The sequence below is a fragment of the Neopelma chrysocephalum genome, unplaced genomic scaffold (genome assembly GCF_003984885.1).
Source record: "Neopelma chrysocephalum unplaced genomic scaffold, ASM398488v2 Primary Assembly neopelma1_89, whole genome shotgun sequence".
NCBI lineage: Eukaryota > Metazoa > Chordata > Aves > Passeriformes > Pipridae > Neopelma > Neopelma chrysocephalum.
The window spans coordinates 627,510-642,642 of record NW_020897751.1 but is presented as its reverse complement, the minus strand read 5'-3'; the positions used below and the strand labels follow the sequence as shown (position 1 = coordinate 642,642).

The following is a 15,133-nucleotide window of genomic DNA, read 5'->3' as shown; positions in this document are numbered from 1 at the left end:
AACTGGGTTTGATCTGCCCTACTGAGCTGCTTTTACCATAATCAAAATCTGGCCCCCTGGAGATGCTACCCAGAAGGAATTGCTGGAGGGTGTGACACCTTCCAGAAAGTGCTGATAGGCCATCTCCAGCACCTGGGGGGTTTGTGAAACCCTGCTTGGCACTGGCCTGTAATTTGCAAGAAGCCATGGTGTGATGTTAGGAAAGTGGGATCCTGATACACTGAGATTGGAGTAGATAGTGCTGAGGGCTGGTGACACGTGTGCACCACCTCTGCCTGGGAAAAACAAATTCCCATTCTGAGAGCCGTGAGCGTGGGCAACTGCTGGGAAGTATTTGGATTACTATCCTTTCCCAGCTGTGTAGGTGAGAGAAGAAATTCCAGACAATTTCTGATAGGATCGTTGTGGTATGGGGGACACCAGAACCTGGCACTTTGGCAGTGGTGTTTAGCACAGATTGGTGTGAAGTCCCTTCTGTGGAGCTTGTTGTGCCTAAGGGGGGCAGGTGTTGGTGATGCTCATCTTCAGTGGGAGCTCCACGTTGACTTCAAGGCAGATGTTGTTTAACAGGAACTTCTTGGAGAAAGGTTGGAGTCCAGTACCCAACCACCCTCTGGGGGAAGGACCTTTCCCCTATATCCAACCTGTCCATGATGCTCAAGTTTCCATTGCAATGGAAAAAGCTCTGTGCTCGCCAGTGCACGCACCACGGGGACTGCTAGCAGAGAAAGCAGGAGTGTTGTAAGAGAGGGCTACATGAGTTGGATGAGAACTCTTGGATGTATGACATGTTCCTGCCTTGGGGTTAAACACCTACCTGAAGTATGTGGCGGTGGCAGGCGGCCCTGGATGAGGGCAGGGCATGGTAACGCTCTGTTTAGGAGCTGTGGCATAACAGCCTTACTGGAAAGGACCTGGCAGGGGTGGCAGGCACCAAACTGGGCAGGAGCCAACAATGTGCTCCCCTTCAAAGATGGAGAACCCCAGCCTGGGTCACTGGGGCAGCCAGGGCTGCCTGGGTCAGTTGTCACCCCTGGGAGGTCAGACCTGGATGCTGCGTCCAGTTCTGGAGTGCTGGGTGAGAGGGATGTGGAGACAACCCATGGAGGCTGGAAAACTGGCAGTGACCCTACAGTGGGAGGTGGATGGAGCTGAGTTCATTGGTTCTGGCCATGGGGAGGATGAGGGTGGTCTGAGAGCAGCCTGTGACTCCTCAGGGGGCAAAAGCTGATAGAGCAAAATACCTCTCTGAGGGGTCAGGGAATATGATAAGGGAAAAAGTTGATGCGCCTCTGGATATTGGTTCTGGACATGTGGAAGTGAAAATGCTTCTTTCCATGGAGAGCAGGGAGCAGCTCTGGGATGGTCACCTGTGGGATCTCCATCCTGGGTGATTTCCAAAACCTGGCTACTCAAAGCCAGGGTCGGCCTGATCCAGTTCTGGGAACCGTCCTGCCTCTAGTGGGGCAGCAGAGGGAGCCCTCTGGAGAGCCTTTCCCACCAACATTTCTTTGATGTCATGGCCATGTAATGAAGTTCAAGGGACTCTCCTCGATCCCATTCAGCCTCTACAGCGGTGATGCTTCAGCAAGAGCTGCACGTGACCTTTGAGAGGCCAGAGCATCTCATAAGACCTGTGGCAATGTCTCACTTTTCCAGTGCTACGGGACTCTTTTGAGTGCAGCCTTGGCCTTGCACCTTTCAGGGAGGACAGTGCCTCCAGATGAGCGTGCCCAGAGTTGCTCTGCCCTTTCCCTGCAGTGCAGACTTCCATCATCTGTGTCCTCCAACGATGAAAGTCAAAGGTGTCTCACCCAGAGAAGTGTGGCTTCAGTACCCTAAAACCAAGCCCCTCTTAGCATCCAGATCTCTGAATTACGAACCAACGTTCCACTGAGGCTGTGTTTAAAGAGTGGGACCAACTGCCAAATCTAGGTGTGTGCCTTGGATGCATCTCAGGTCCATTCCAGGCTGGCAGCCAGGAGACATCTTTCCCTACTGACCTTTCACCGCGATTTTCAAAGCAAAACAATCCAGGAGAGCAGGGCAGAGGCCACCCTGCCACGGGTGATGGAGAGGGATAACTCTCCCTGTTGGCAGGGCACATGTAGGACAGGGTGCTTAGGTGCTCTTCATATTTTCCTGTAAGGGTGTGAAAAACAAGGATATCGTGGTGGGTTGACCCCAGCCAACATCTAAGCACCCACACAGCTGCTTGTTTGCTCCAGCCCCCACCCCAAAGTGGGACAACTGGAGGGAATTGGAAGAGCAAAAGTGAGAAAACTGGGTCGAGAGAAAGAGCGTTGCTATGGCAAATTGGCTGTGTCCCATCCCTGTGGTATGAGGAAAGGGAACTCCATCCCAGCCTGACCCAGTAGAGATGTTTTTAGTCTGTTGCCTTGGATTTAATCTCCATCACACATTTGACATCCCTGTCTATATAACAAGGGGTTGTAGAGTTCCACAGAGACATCCTCATCTCTAAACCATCTAAGATCTGCCACTGGAAATCCATTTTAGACTTTGATCTTCCTTTACAATAACTTAATTATGTCTCCTGGAGTAAATAAATCATCTGCTCACTGAAAGGTGAAACTGGAAACTTTCTTCAGCAATATCAATTAAACCACTTTATCAATGGACATCACCTCTGAGCATCCACAGTTATTTGACTCTGCCTAAACAGTATTTAACCAGCCTCCACAAACAAATTCTGGGAAACTGTATTTTCTAAACCATGGTGTTGCCTAATGATTTATATGTTCTATATTTCAGTGTGTTTACATCTGGCCTTCTCTGTCAGTGTCACCCCACCCTCCAGACAGTTCAAATAGGGCTGTCTCCAGAGAGATGAGGAGCACTGCACCCTGCACCAGCCAGAGGTGACCCTCAGTCCTCTGCTGCTGCCCTGTGCCTCTCTCCATCTCCTCTGCATCGCTTCCCTGCACCACCCATCCCTCCCAGGGGCTCACATCCCCCTGTCTGCTGCTGCAGGAGCTGTACCACCCCTCGGCTGGGCTGCTTGCCTTCCCTCCTGTAAAGGTGAGTGTGGGAAAAGCACTGCTCGAGCTGGGTCTCAGTGTGGGTGTGAAGGGCACTTGTGACTCCAGCCCAGTGGCCCATGTTTGTCTGAGAGGGGGGACCCAAGTCTGATCTGCTGGGTTGGTCCTAGAGGTTGGTCCAGACCAGTTTTCTCTGCCCAGTGGTCCATCACCTCGTGGTCACTGAGGGAACAACCCTGCCCAGACCTTTCAGCATCTGTTTAAGGACCTATTATCCATAAAAGTTGCTGTTCCCATTTGCCTTCACCACCTTCTGTGGTAGATGCACTCTCCAGAACACAGAGTATTTTTTTTAAGCTGTGTGAAACCCAGTGATGTCTAGATCACCTGGAAGATACATTTCTCTCAGAATTGTGCATAGATTTGCACTTATAAATATCCTTTTCTGAATTAAATGTAATAAATTCTAATTTTTTTTTACAATAATCAAGGAGAAGGACAAGTAATTAGAGATTTTCTTGTCACGATTTCATTTCTGTTTAGGAAGGGAATGCAGTGCTGGGGATGTGAGAGACAGTGTTTGCACAGCCAACAGTCTGCTGGGGGGAACACCAGAATTTACCATTTAAAGTGGGACTCACAGCACTCTGTCATGGGTTGGTTTTAAAGCCATAATGAAACGCTCAGTGATTTCCAGTTTGCAGTATCTTGCCATGCATCCTGACACTCCTGTAGAAAGCAGGAGAAGCCACCCCCAGCACTGGCAGTGTGGCTGTGTTGTTCCAGGCAGAGCGAGGATGTGGCTGGCTCTGGCTCTGGTGTCTGTGTTCCACGGGATGGGATCCGGGCAATGCCTCTTGAATTCTCCATTTCCCAGGAATCCAGAGGCACGGATGAACGTCGTGAGTACAATGGCACTGGGCAACAGTCCAGGAAACAGCCAGTATAAAATACTAAGAGTTAAATACTACATTTAGGGATTACCTTGGAGGAGCCTTGAAAACATCATTATTTGCTTTCTTCTTCTTGCAGAGTGAAATAGTCTCGTACTGGGGATACCCCAGTGAGGAGTATGACGTGGTGACAGGGGATGGCTACATCCTTCACCTGAACAGAATTCCTCATGGGAGAGAAAATGCTGGATGCCTAGGTAAAACTGGGACCACACAGGACACCCACACCTTTCCCTGTTGCCTGGGATACCAGGGCTTGTGCCAGAGGGTTTCCAAGGTTCCCCGTGGCTTGGCACCTGTGGCATCACTGTTGAACAGCCAGAATTTGTAGGGCAGACTGATCCCTTGCAGCCATGTTTTCTCACCCTTTGTGGACCCCATCCCCTGTCAGGCTGCAATCCCAGCAATGAGAAGCATCCCATCCTTCCTGGTTCCTCACGCACACCTCGGGTGTCCCCCGGGAGCCTGGATTCCAATATGTGGTCCTGCAGCCACATGGGGGGTCAGGATACTGGTCAATACTCCTTGAGGAGCTTCCAGGGGATCCTCTTGTCCTGTGAGGAGTGACAATGGGGGGGCCAGATCCATGAAAAGGTGCATCTTTTCCCATCACATCTCCAGGCTGCTCCGTGTTTGCCCACAGAGCTCCCCGGGCAGCCCGAGTCCTGCCAACGCTCCCAGAGGCACTGGGGATAAAGGCAAAGATGTGATGCACCCGGTGCATCTGCTACATAACAAACCTGCTTTGTCACTGAAATCCAGGGGAACACTGACACAAACCTCCCCAGACCTGGGCTGCCACAATTCAGGAGGATAATGCTTCCTAAACTGTCTCCAAGGATGACAGACAGGGTTAAAAAAAAGCCATCCCAATGCCTGTCTTCCAGGTGCAAGACCCGTGGCGTTTCTGCAGCATGGTCTCCTCGTAGAAGGCAGCACCTGGGTCGCCAATCTGGCCAACAACAGCCTGGGCTTCCTCCTGGCCGATGCTGGCTACGATGTGTGGATTGGGAACAGCAGAGGGACCACTTGGTCCAAGCGACATCTGCTCCTGTCTCCCAAACGGGACGATTTCTGGGCCTTCAGGTAAACGGGGAGTTTGGGGGCCTCAGGAACAGCCAAATTCTTTCATCTTCCAAAGGTGATGGTGCCCTATCTCAGGGAGGAGTGAAGCAGGATGAGCTGAAGCACATCCACTTATTTGAGGTGAAAAAACCCCATGTGATTTCCCAAGGACACGCTGAGTAGGATGAAGAAGTTTGTGGGGTTGATCCTGCCCTCCCTGCTGATTTTGTGGTTTGGTGGTGGTGGTTGGGCAGATGTAGATGCTGCAACTCTCAGTAAGGTGTCTACTCTTCCCTCTGCAGCTTTGATGAAATGGCCAAATACGACCTCCCAGCAATGATAAACTTCATTGAACAGAAAACAGGACAGAAACAGTTGTATTACATCGGTCATTCTCAAGGCACCACTGTGGGTGAGTGGGACTTTTGGACCCATCTTGGTGACAGTAGGGAATGTCTGCATCATCTCTGGGACCTGCAAAATCTGAATTTAAATTTAATCTGAATTTTAAATCTGAATTTAAATTTAATCTGAACTTTGAATCTGAATTTAAAATTTACTGAAATTGTGTACATGACTGTCTTGAAAGAGTAAACCATTTCTTTCTACTTTCTTCCCCCCCCCCCAGCTTTTATAGCCTTTTCCACCATGCCTCAGCTGGCTCAGAAAATAAAAATGTTCCTTGCTCTAGCACCTGTGACCACAGTTACATTTACTCCAAGTCCAGTTAGAAAGCTCGCACTCTTTTCTGACCAGGGGCTTAAGGTATGTTGGTCCAGACTATATTGTGAGTATAGTTTTTACAGGGATTGTGAAACTACTTACATAGAATATTTCAAATCATTTACAGAGAGAGAAACTCCGTGCTTTATCTGTTTTCATAACAAAGAGAATCACACATATCAGTCCAGAGACTTTCTGTCCTGAGTTTACTCGCCAAAATGTTCTGGCAGAATTAGAGCCAAAATGTTGGCAAATAAAACTGACTGTGAATTGAGCCTCACCACTCAACTCCAGAGCATAGTGGATGTAAGATGTCATGCACATAAAAAACAGGGAACAGAAGCATTTAACAGGATGCAAGGAAGGCTCCACTTGTGGGCATTCTCATACCTTAATATGGGGGTAAAACAGAAGCTGTGAAGTGGTGGTGCTTTGGGGGAAAAGGATGACCAGGTTTTGTATTTCACGAGTACATTTGCCCTTTTGCAGGAGATATTTGGCACCAAAGATTTCCTCCCACACACTGCCTTGAGTGAGCTCTTCCTTTCCAAATTCTGTGCCTGCTCCAAGACCTGCCTGAGCTTCTTGTCTACGGCGTTCGGGTTTAACTGGAGGAACACAAACATGGTATGTGGGAACAGATCTGCAGAGGGCCCTCGGTGTCCTCCTGAAGGACAAAGCCTTGGAGCCGGGTGGGACCCGCTGTGAAATGTGCTGGTGTCCTTTCAGAGCCGGGTCGACGTGTACGCAGGACACATCCCAGCGGGGACCTCCGTCCAAAACATAATCCACTGGTTGCAGGTAAACCTTCCCACAGCTGCTTTCCTGTGCAAAGCAGAGGATTTTGTGGGCAGTCTGTTGTGTTGGTTGCTGCAAGACATATCTTGGTTGTATCTTTGTTGTACCTTCTGCTTTCGCCCTTCCATAAAATGCTTGGCAGGTTCTTGTAGAAGTAGCCAAGTAGAGAAACACTTGGAGGTGAGGACCTTGCATCCACAGCAGGCACATGTCAGGGCTCTTATTTCAGACCAGCTCCAGCCTTGCCCTGCAGCCTGAGGGCCATTAAAAATCACACTGGGGCAGAGATTCTTCTGGACAGCACCCAATTAAACTTATTACCAATTAAGTTGATTATTTCTTCTTCTTCCCACTGTGGGCATGAGAACAGCCACCAGCAGAGCCCCTGTGACACTGCAGTTGTGCTCTGCTGCCCTCATTCTCTCCTCCCAAGGCTAAACATGCCCAGATGTTTGCACAGTTCTTTGTGGATCATGGATTCAGTCTGAGCACCTTCTCTGCAGGCACAGCCTCTTCCCAGTGTGGCACTCCTGCCCAGAGACCCCAAAATAACTTTGTGGGCTCTGTAGCAAGAACACACACTCCATTTTCTGAAGTGCTGTTGCTCAGTGGTGTCACTCTTCATCAATCCACCAGGTTTTCTTTTCTGTCTGTAATTTTAAGACTCTTTGCCAGATTTCAGTGTATCAGTTGAGTGGTGAGTGACTGAGAGCAAAACGAGGGGCACTGAGCACAGATTACAGCCCTGACCTTGTATTGCTGATAGTCCTGTTCCAGTTAGACAGGAGATGTTCAGAGGCTCCTTCCAACCCCACGTCTTTGATCGTGTCACTTCAGGCCAATTCTTCAGCCAACAGTGAATATTTAGAGTCCTAATCCCACTCTATAGAACATTTTTATTTTCTCCCATCCTGCCATTAACCACAAACCACAGGAACATAATCTCTGTTCATTTGTCCAAACTAATGACAGTAATTAACTGCACTGGGCCCATGCCAGACCTGTGAGACACACTCGAAAAATCTTACCAGTTCAGTGACAAAAAACAACTTTTGAGTTTCCTCTTTTAAAGTGGCTGCCCCCCCCAGAACTGTGATATCACTTAGACTGTTGCCTGTCTGAATTTGCTGCAGGGATTTCAGAGTGGGGCACTGAGAGCTTTTGACGGGGGGACCATTTACAACAGTCTTCGTTACAGACAGGTGAGTGCTTCCAATGGCTGTGGCCTTCCCTCTCACTTACACATTCCACTCCCATCCATTCCCCCTGAATCTAGGGTCCTCTCCTCACAAATTCAAGCAGCAAGTCAGCAGGATCTCTGCTTGGAACAACAGCAATGTCTGCCCTGAACTCTATTTTGCAATTACCTTTGAGATGGTGTCGAGCATTAGGGGCCTTCCACTTCCAATAGGACAAGGGGAAATGGTCTCAAGTTGCACCAGGGGAGGTTCAGGTTGAATATTAGGGAAAATTTCTTCACTGAAAGAGTGGACAAGCATTGGAACAGAAAAAAATCCCAACCAACTTCCTTCTTCCCTAAACAAGAAAAAATCAAATTGTCCCGAAGGTGACATTGTTCTGAACTGGAATAATCACACTGCAGGTAACAAGATATATGGCTGATAAATCCCCTGATGGCAAGTCCTCAGGGTGTGGAGCTAAAATAACCCTCCAGGGGATTTTAATTTCAAGAACTTGCTTCCAAACACTTTCCTGCTGTTATGGAGCTGAGGAAAAGGCTGGTGCTTGCATGGAACGTAGCCACAAACCCCAGCAGAGCTGGCTGGAAGGGACCTCTAGAGGTCCCCAGTCCAACCTCCTGCTTGAAGCAGGATGATCCACCAGCCTTCGATCAGAGCAGCTGAAATTCTGCCTGCTTATCAAAACTGTCTGTAGGATCAGAACCAGAATTTCTAGCAGGCCAGACCTAGTTTATTGATTAATTTAAATTAAATTGTAGCGCATCAGGTGCCACAACTTTGAATGAAATTTCTCCTCTTTCCAAAAGAAAGCCTTCCCAGTTTTTATCTCCCTCCGTTCCCGAAGAGCAGCAATTCCTCTTGCACAGTGCAGGTTTTGTTGCATCCCAGCAACGTCTCTCCCTTGTGAAAACTCCGCTCTTCCATCCCTCCAGGAGGGTCCTCCCCTCTACGACGTGAAGGACATGGCAGTGCCCACGGCCATCTGGAATGGTGGGCTGGACTGCCTGGCAGATCCCCGGGACACAGCCCTCCTGCTCCCCCAGATCAAGAACCTGGTCCACCACAAGCTGATTCCCCAGTGGAACCACATGGATTTCCTCCTGGGGCTCGATGCAACCAAGATTTTGTACCAGGAAATGCTTGACACCATGAAGAAGCATCTGTAAAGATGCTGGTTTGGTTTTACCCTTTTTTTTTTTTTTTGGCTGATGTGTCTTGTGAGTTTAGTGCTACCTTTAAAGGATTTGGAAATTTCTCTCCATTTGGAGCACCTGAATAAAGCTGATCAAAATGCTTTTAAGTACAGCAGTGACAGGGTGGGGAGAGGAGCCTTCAGATTATTCCTGACTGACACTGCATTCCCTTCCCTTCTTTCTTTCTTTTTCTTTTTTTTTCTTTCTTTCTTTTTATTTCTTCTTTTTCATTGTTTTTTCTTCTCACTCCACCCCCTGCCATGGGCAGGGACACCTCCCACTAGCCCAGGTTGCTCCAACCTGGCCTGGGACACTTCCAGGGATCCAGGGGCAGCCACAGCTTCTCTGGGCAACCTGGGCCAGGGCCTCCCACCCTCACAGGGCAGAATTCCTTCTCAATATCCCATCTAAACCTACTCCCTGTCAGTGGGAAGCCATTCCCCCTTGTCCTGTCACTCCAGGCCCTTGTAAATAGTTTCTCTCCATCTTTCTTGTAGGCTCTGTTCAGGTCATCTCCTTAGAGACAAAACAGTGGTTTTGAAATTCAATAAGAATTGTAATCAATCACACTTTCTATGTGGTTGAATGTGGAGAAAGAATCGAGAAATAAATAAACCCTGAAAAGATATTACCAGAAATCCTGAAGGGAAATGACAGAGAGACAGTCCAGGCTGTGATTCTGATCCGGAAATGTGCAAAATCCAAATTAAAAAAGGGGCTTAGGGGATACACAAAGTGCCTTAGGGAATATACAAAGGGTTTATCTGACTTGTTTTGAAAAAAAGATTGAGTCATTCATTTGTGTTTTGCACGTTTTCTTGCTGGAGTTCTTTCACCAGCTCCAGTACACACATGTGGGACCAACAAAATCCTCCCTGGCAGTGGATTTGTGCAGCTCCAGCCACAGAGGGTTCAGCCCACATTGGCACCCCTGTGCCCTGCTCACAGAGCAAGTGGTGATCCCAGAGATGTCAGGAGGTCCTGATGACTTTTTCTTTAACCTGAAGGAAGGACAGTTATTTTACAGCAAGAGCCAAAATCCCGAGGCTTTTTTATCAGAAAAACTTGATAAATATGTTAATGACGTGACCACCACATCATGAGTCTCAAGGAGGAAGAGTCCAGTTGTGAGGGGAAGCAACACTTCAAGGAGAAATGAATTCCTCCAGCCCATGCACTGGGGCACAGCCAGATCTTCAGGCTGTTGTGCTCCCTTTAAAATTCCCTGGAAAACCTGCATCACCTGGAAGTGGCAAAAGATCGACGAGAGGTTTCTGAAAGCAGAAAATCAGTGTGAGGGAGAGCTGCCTTTCCAGATGTTGTTGCAGGTTGGTTTTTGTAGCAGAATTTGTCGCTGGAATTTGTGTGGCAGAAATGACTGGCAGAGATTCCTCCTCAATGCCAGATGTCCCTGTGCTGGCCATCCTCCAGGAGAACCTTCCCAGAGGGACTCCCAGGGAAGCCACAGCAGGGTTGTGTTTGTTCCTCTGCCTCCTTCTTCACAGCTCCTGTCCCAAACCTTTCTTCTCTGGAGAACAAAGCCAGCAAGCAAAATGAAAATGTAATGAAAGTTATTTATGAAAAGAAGCTTGCATTCACTACAGTTCCCTGGAATAGCATGAAGGCACGTGGGTTACAGTAAACAATTAATGATTTCAGTCTTTTTCCCCCCCATTTTCTTCCTAAATATGTTGCTTCTGCCTCATTCCAAGCAGCTTTCTGTAAAACTGTCCTTTTAGGCAATGCTCTTCACCTAATCTGTTTATTCAGTTTGTTCAAGACAGTCCATTTCCAGTAAATACTTTTTTCTGTGCTAAGAACATGACTTGTAATTTTTATCGGGTGATCAGATTATCAGATTAGGATACTGTTTGCTTTTCTGACTTTAAGAAATTCTGTAAGCATCTTTCTGTAATACAAATTCTTGCTTAAGTTAATCCTGTTTAAACACATCTCTTTTTTTTTTTTTTAAATTCCCTTTCCACTTCTGTCGAAATGATTTGCCCAATGCAAGAATAAAAAAAAAAAATTAAATTAATATGCAGCTTCAGTTGGTATTTTGTCATAGGGACAAGAGGACTTTTCCCTGACTGCTTTGTCTCCTTTGCTGTGCCTGAACATTTTCTTTCTCTTTCAAAACCCCGAAACAAAGCCGTGACCCAAATCCTGGCTGAAATGAAAATAAATCAGCTGCCAGCAGTGGGAGGTGTTTGCAGATGGGACATGTGGCTGGGCCCAGGAGGTGTATAAATAAACAAGTAAGCAAACCCCAAATCCTCCCGCGGGGTCTCCAGAGGGGATCGGAGACCCCGGGCACAGCCCCTCAGCCAGGAGTTGGGGATGGCACGGCCCCTTCTGCCTCTGCTCCCCCCGGGGTGTGCCTGGGGGGCACCCGGGGAGCTGGGAAACACAGTGCAGACCAAAAAGCACAAATCACCACTCTGGGGTCACTCCCCTGTGAGCTGATGGCGTTTTCCATCAGTGCTTTTCCCGGGATGCTGCCCGGCAGTCAGATGGTCCCATCTCACCTAATGGGGCCGTGGCTGCCCTGACCCAGGGCTGGGGCACAGACCCCAGGACCTCTTCCCAGCTCCTGTGACAGGCTGTGGGACACCCTAAAGGCTGTCACCACCCTGTTCCTGCCCAGCTTCCCAGTCGGACCTGCTGTGCCTCGCTGGGACCACTGGGGAGGAAGGCACCGGGATGCTCAGTGCACATCCTCCAGGGGAGGAGACCACTTTTATTCCGTGCTGTTTGGGTGGGAGAGGGTGATTGAAGCTGTGACGTGCCCGACTCCACTGCCTGCTGAGCCAGCAGGTTGTCCCCTGGCTGATGGGAGAACGCATCCCTAAATAAAAGGCTGCCAAACAGGCTTTTGCCGCAGGGCTCGTGGGCTCCCGGAGCAGCAAGTCTCAGCCGGCACCAGTGACAGCCGGACCTGCTGGTCCTTGGCTCCTCAGCTTCTCTAATTTGGTGTGCGAGCTGATTCCTGGTGAAAGATCCCGTTGGGAAGCGATATAAAACGGTGGTTAGGACTCTCTCCCAGTTCCCATAATTTTGTGGATGAAATGACACGAACCCGACCTTGTCTCACTGGGAAAAGGTACCCGAAGCGCGTTAATTGAAGATGCAGTTTTAAACACAGATGTGACCCACCCTCATTAGCCTCAGCATTGTGTTGCAAATCGATGGCAACATCTCCAATCCTGAGGGCCAATTTCTTACTCTTAACACCCTTTTATTAGGCAACCTACTGACAGACTGACTTTGCTGCTTCCTGAAGTGAGTTCTGCTCCTTTTGCTCTTCGGATACAGGTCAGGGGTGGGAACGCCTTTGCAAACCCTGAGCCGGGTGCCCCAAACGAAGCTCGGTGTCTCACTGCAGAGCCCCGCAGTGCAGCTGGCGGTGGCACCGCGAGGTCCCTTACGACAATCGACGCCCTGAGCTCAGCCCTCCAGCCCCACAAGCTGCTCCACTGACGTCAGCTTGGGGTTAGAGAGCAATGCTTTATCCTTTAAACATATTTATCTCTCTGTTAAAAGGCGGGGGATGCAGAGGTTGCAAATTAATCTCACTGAGTCCTAATCCAGCCAGACTGTCAGCATTTTTATTTTCTTTGGACTGGAGGTCCTAAAACCTTCTGCTCTTTGGATCACTGTGGGTGTCTCTTGCCACGTGCAGAGACTTGCAGGCAGAATCATGCCCAGCTCTGCAAACTGCTTGACCTGCTGGCAAGCACAAAGTAATAAATAGATGGGGCTGTCATATATAATATGCAATAAACAGAATAATTAAGTCACATGAAATAAATAGATGGGGATATTAAGCTGGGCATGAACACGCTCAGCACACCTGATGAGTGGCTCTGCTGGCTGGGCAGTTACCAGGGAGGTGAGGAGATGCTGTGTGTGTTCCTTGGAAACCTTTCTGATTGTCCATTCTCCACTCAGGTTTTCACACCAAGTTTTTTTTCTCCTGAGTCCTGGAGTTGCTGACAAGATAGGAATAGCTCAGTTCTGGTCACTGGGCCACCCCAAGGGCAATCTGTTGATCCAGATTATCATCTTCTTGCTGTCAGCTCCTGGCAATACTCTGCCATTCCCACCCCCAGCAAGGTGAAAGGCACATACAGAGGACTCATCCATGCCTGGTGCTGGGCCACTCTGCTCCCACAAGATGACACATGAGTGGCTTTGGTCATTGCAGGATTTATCTCTGAATAGTCCCGTCGGGAAGGCAGATTCCAGAAAATGAGATGCTCTTCTACTGCATTTGGTAGGCTCTGGGAAGTCATCCCAGCACTACTTCTGACATTGTGACACTGTTGGAGACTCCCAGGTTCCACCTATTGTTTATTAAACATCATGTAGCTGGTTCTGAGAAACCCTTCTCCAGGTTCTGCTGCGTGGGTGCTGTGAAGCTCAGTACACACACACGGGCTGCCTGCGTGCCACCAGCCTTGTCAGCTGTCCCCAGAGCGTGAGCCCAAGTCATGGCACTGCCAATACCTGCCCCGTTTAATGCAGCACAAATATAGGCAACAACAAATTATTATCCCTTTGGTTGCAAAGAGCCATGAAGGAGTTAATCCCTCCAGGGTAAACAGAGTTGCTGAAATTCACTCCTCTAGTCTTGACTTTTTTTTTTTTTTTTTTAATTTCAACACTAAGAAGCTGAACAGGATGAGCAAGAAAAGCTTGGCGAGAAACAATGTGACTGGAGAGGGATGGCTGGGTGGATTTGAGAGGTGAGGAAGGGCTCAACCTCTCCGAGCTCTTCGTGTACATTTTGCCACCAGTAAATCACCGGCTTTTGAACTCCACTTGGCTCAGTGAGGACAGTCCCCTCCTACTCTGACCTTTGCCAACTCTGCCCAGCTCACATGTGGCCTCTTTCCCTTCCATCCCCTGCCTTTGCTCATCCCTTGCATCCCCTGGAGACTCCCAGCTCTCAACACTCATGTGCCACTGCTGTTCCCGCTCAGGTGGCTTTGGCTGGAGCTGGAGGGTGCTAAAGAGGAAGGGCAGGCAGTTTGGGAATGCCTCATCAAAATCATCAGTGCTTTCATGGGTGGGGTTGTCCTGAGCCCTGAGCTCCATGAAATCCTGTTCTCAACCCTTGCCAGTGCTCTTCCCATGCTTAGACTTGGACTTATCTTGGACTTAAATAACTTATCTTATCTTAGACTTAGATAGACTTCACAGGTGAGCACATGTTTCTTGGAGGGAGGGTGAAGGGATAGGCAGACAGACAGACAGATAGATAGATAGATAGATAGATAGATAGATAGATAGATAATTTTTCAAATATACATGCTAAGAACAGAGCTTTATTCTTAGGTAACACTGTGGGCCATGTTAAAATCAACTTCCTATAAAACACAGAATCACTCAATCCTTTAGTTTGGAAAAGCCCTTCAAGATCACCAAGTCCAACCTGTGACTGATTCCCCCCTTGACACCCAGCCCAGAGCACTCAGTGCCATGTCCAGCTGTTCTGGGACACCCAGGGAAGGTGACTCCACCACCTCCCTGGGCAGCCCCTGCCAATGCCTGACCACCCTTCCCACGAAGAAATTGTTCAGAATTCTTCCAGCTGGGTTTTCACCACAGGGCATAGCCCAGAGGCAATGTGGGACACTGCTTTGTGTGGGTTATCACCCAGAAAACACCAAGCCCAACACCAAGGCCAAGATGTTTCCCTTTCTCCACCTCTCAAGCACGTGGTGTGCACTGACCTCACTGATTTCGTTCTTCTATGAGGAGTGTGTCTTCCCTGCAGTCAGTACTCACCTCCTGCAGCCTTTCCAGAGCCACAGTCCAGGTCCCTTTCCTCCCCTCCTGTGCCCAAACCCACAACACAAAGCACACGCTCAGTTCCTGGAGTCAAATTTTTGGGTCACAATGCTCTGAGCCAGCAAAAGGTAAAAGAAAACCGCAACAAAACAAAGCAGGTCTCCTGCAACCCTCACCCCAGCGAGGCCCAGCAAGCAAAGGGCTGGAGCTTGGCTGTGATGCAAGAGTTTATTGCAATCCTTACGGTCACAGGGGGCGGGCAGAAACCACATCATTGCGTTTTAAGGCTTTAAATCAGTGCGGAACGGGGCGATGGGAGACATTTGTAGGGAGGGAAGAGCGGCGTGGCTTCCCTCGCAGCAACCCCGTGCCCTCAGGCACACGGGCAGCACACGGGGCAC

The 15,133-nt window shown here is 49.0% G+C and overlaps 1 protein-coding gene across 1 annotated transcript; it reads left to right on the top strand.

Annotated features, from left to right (window-relative positions):
- The first annotated feature begins 3,880 nt into the window (after positions 1–3,880).
- Positions 3,881–8,909, top strand: LOC113972162 (lipase member K-like). Its single transcript, XM_027692956.1, has 9 exons — positions 3,881–3,904; positions 4,035–4,152; positions 4,843–5,041; positions 5,323–5,432; positions 5,649–5,785; positions 6,233–6,370; positions 6,473–6,544; positions 7,675–7,743; positions 8,676–8,909. Exons 1-9 carry the CDS (start codon positions 3,896–3,898, stop codon positions 8,907–8,909), a joined length of 1,086 nt encoding a protein of 361 aa, XP_027548757.1. The 5' UTR covers positions 3,881–3,895.
- The last annotated feature ends 6,224 nt before the right edge of the window (positions 8,910–15,133 follow it).

Bases quoted from the DNA above. Each gene is read 5' to 3' on its own strand.
- LOC113972162 (XM_027692956.1), top strand. The intron at 5,786-6,232 runs GTATGTTGGTCC...GCCCTTTTGCAG, and splicing joins TTTCTGACCAGGGGCTTAAG to GAGATATTTGGCACCAAAGA. The intron at 6,545-7,674 runs GTAAACCTTCCC...AATTTGCTGCAG, and splicing joins ACATAATCCACTGGTTGCAG to GGATTTCAGAGTGGGGCACT.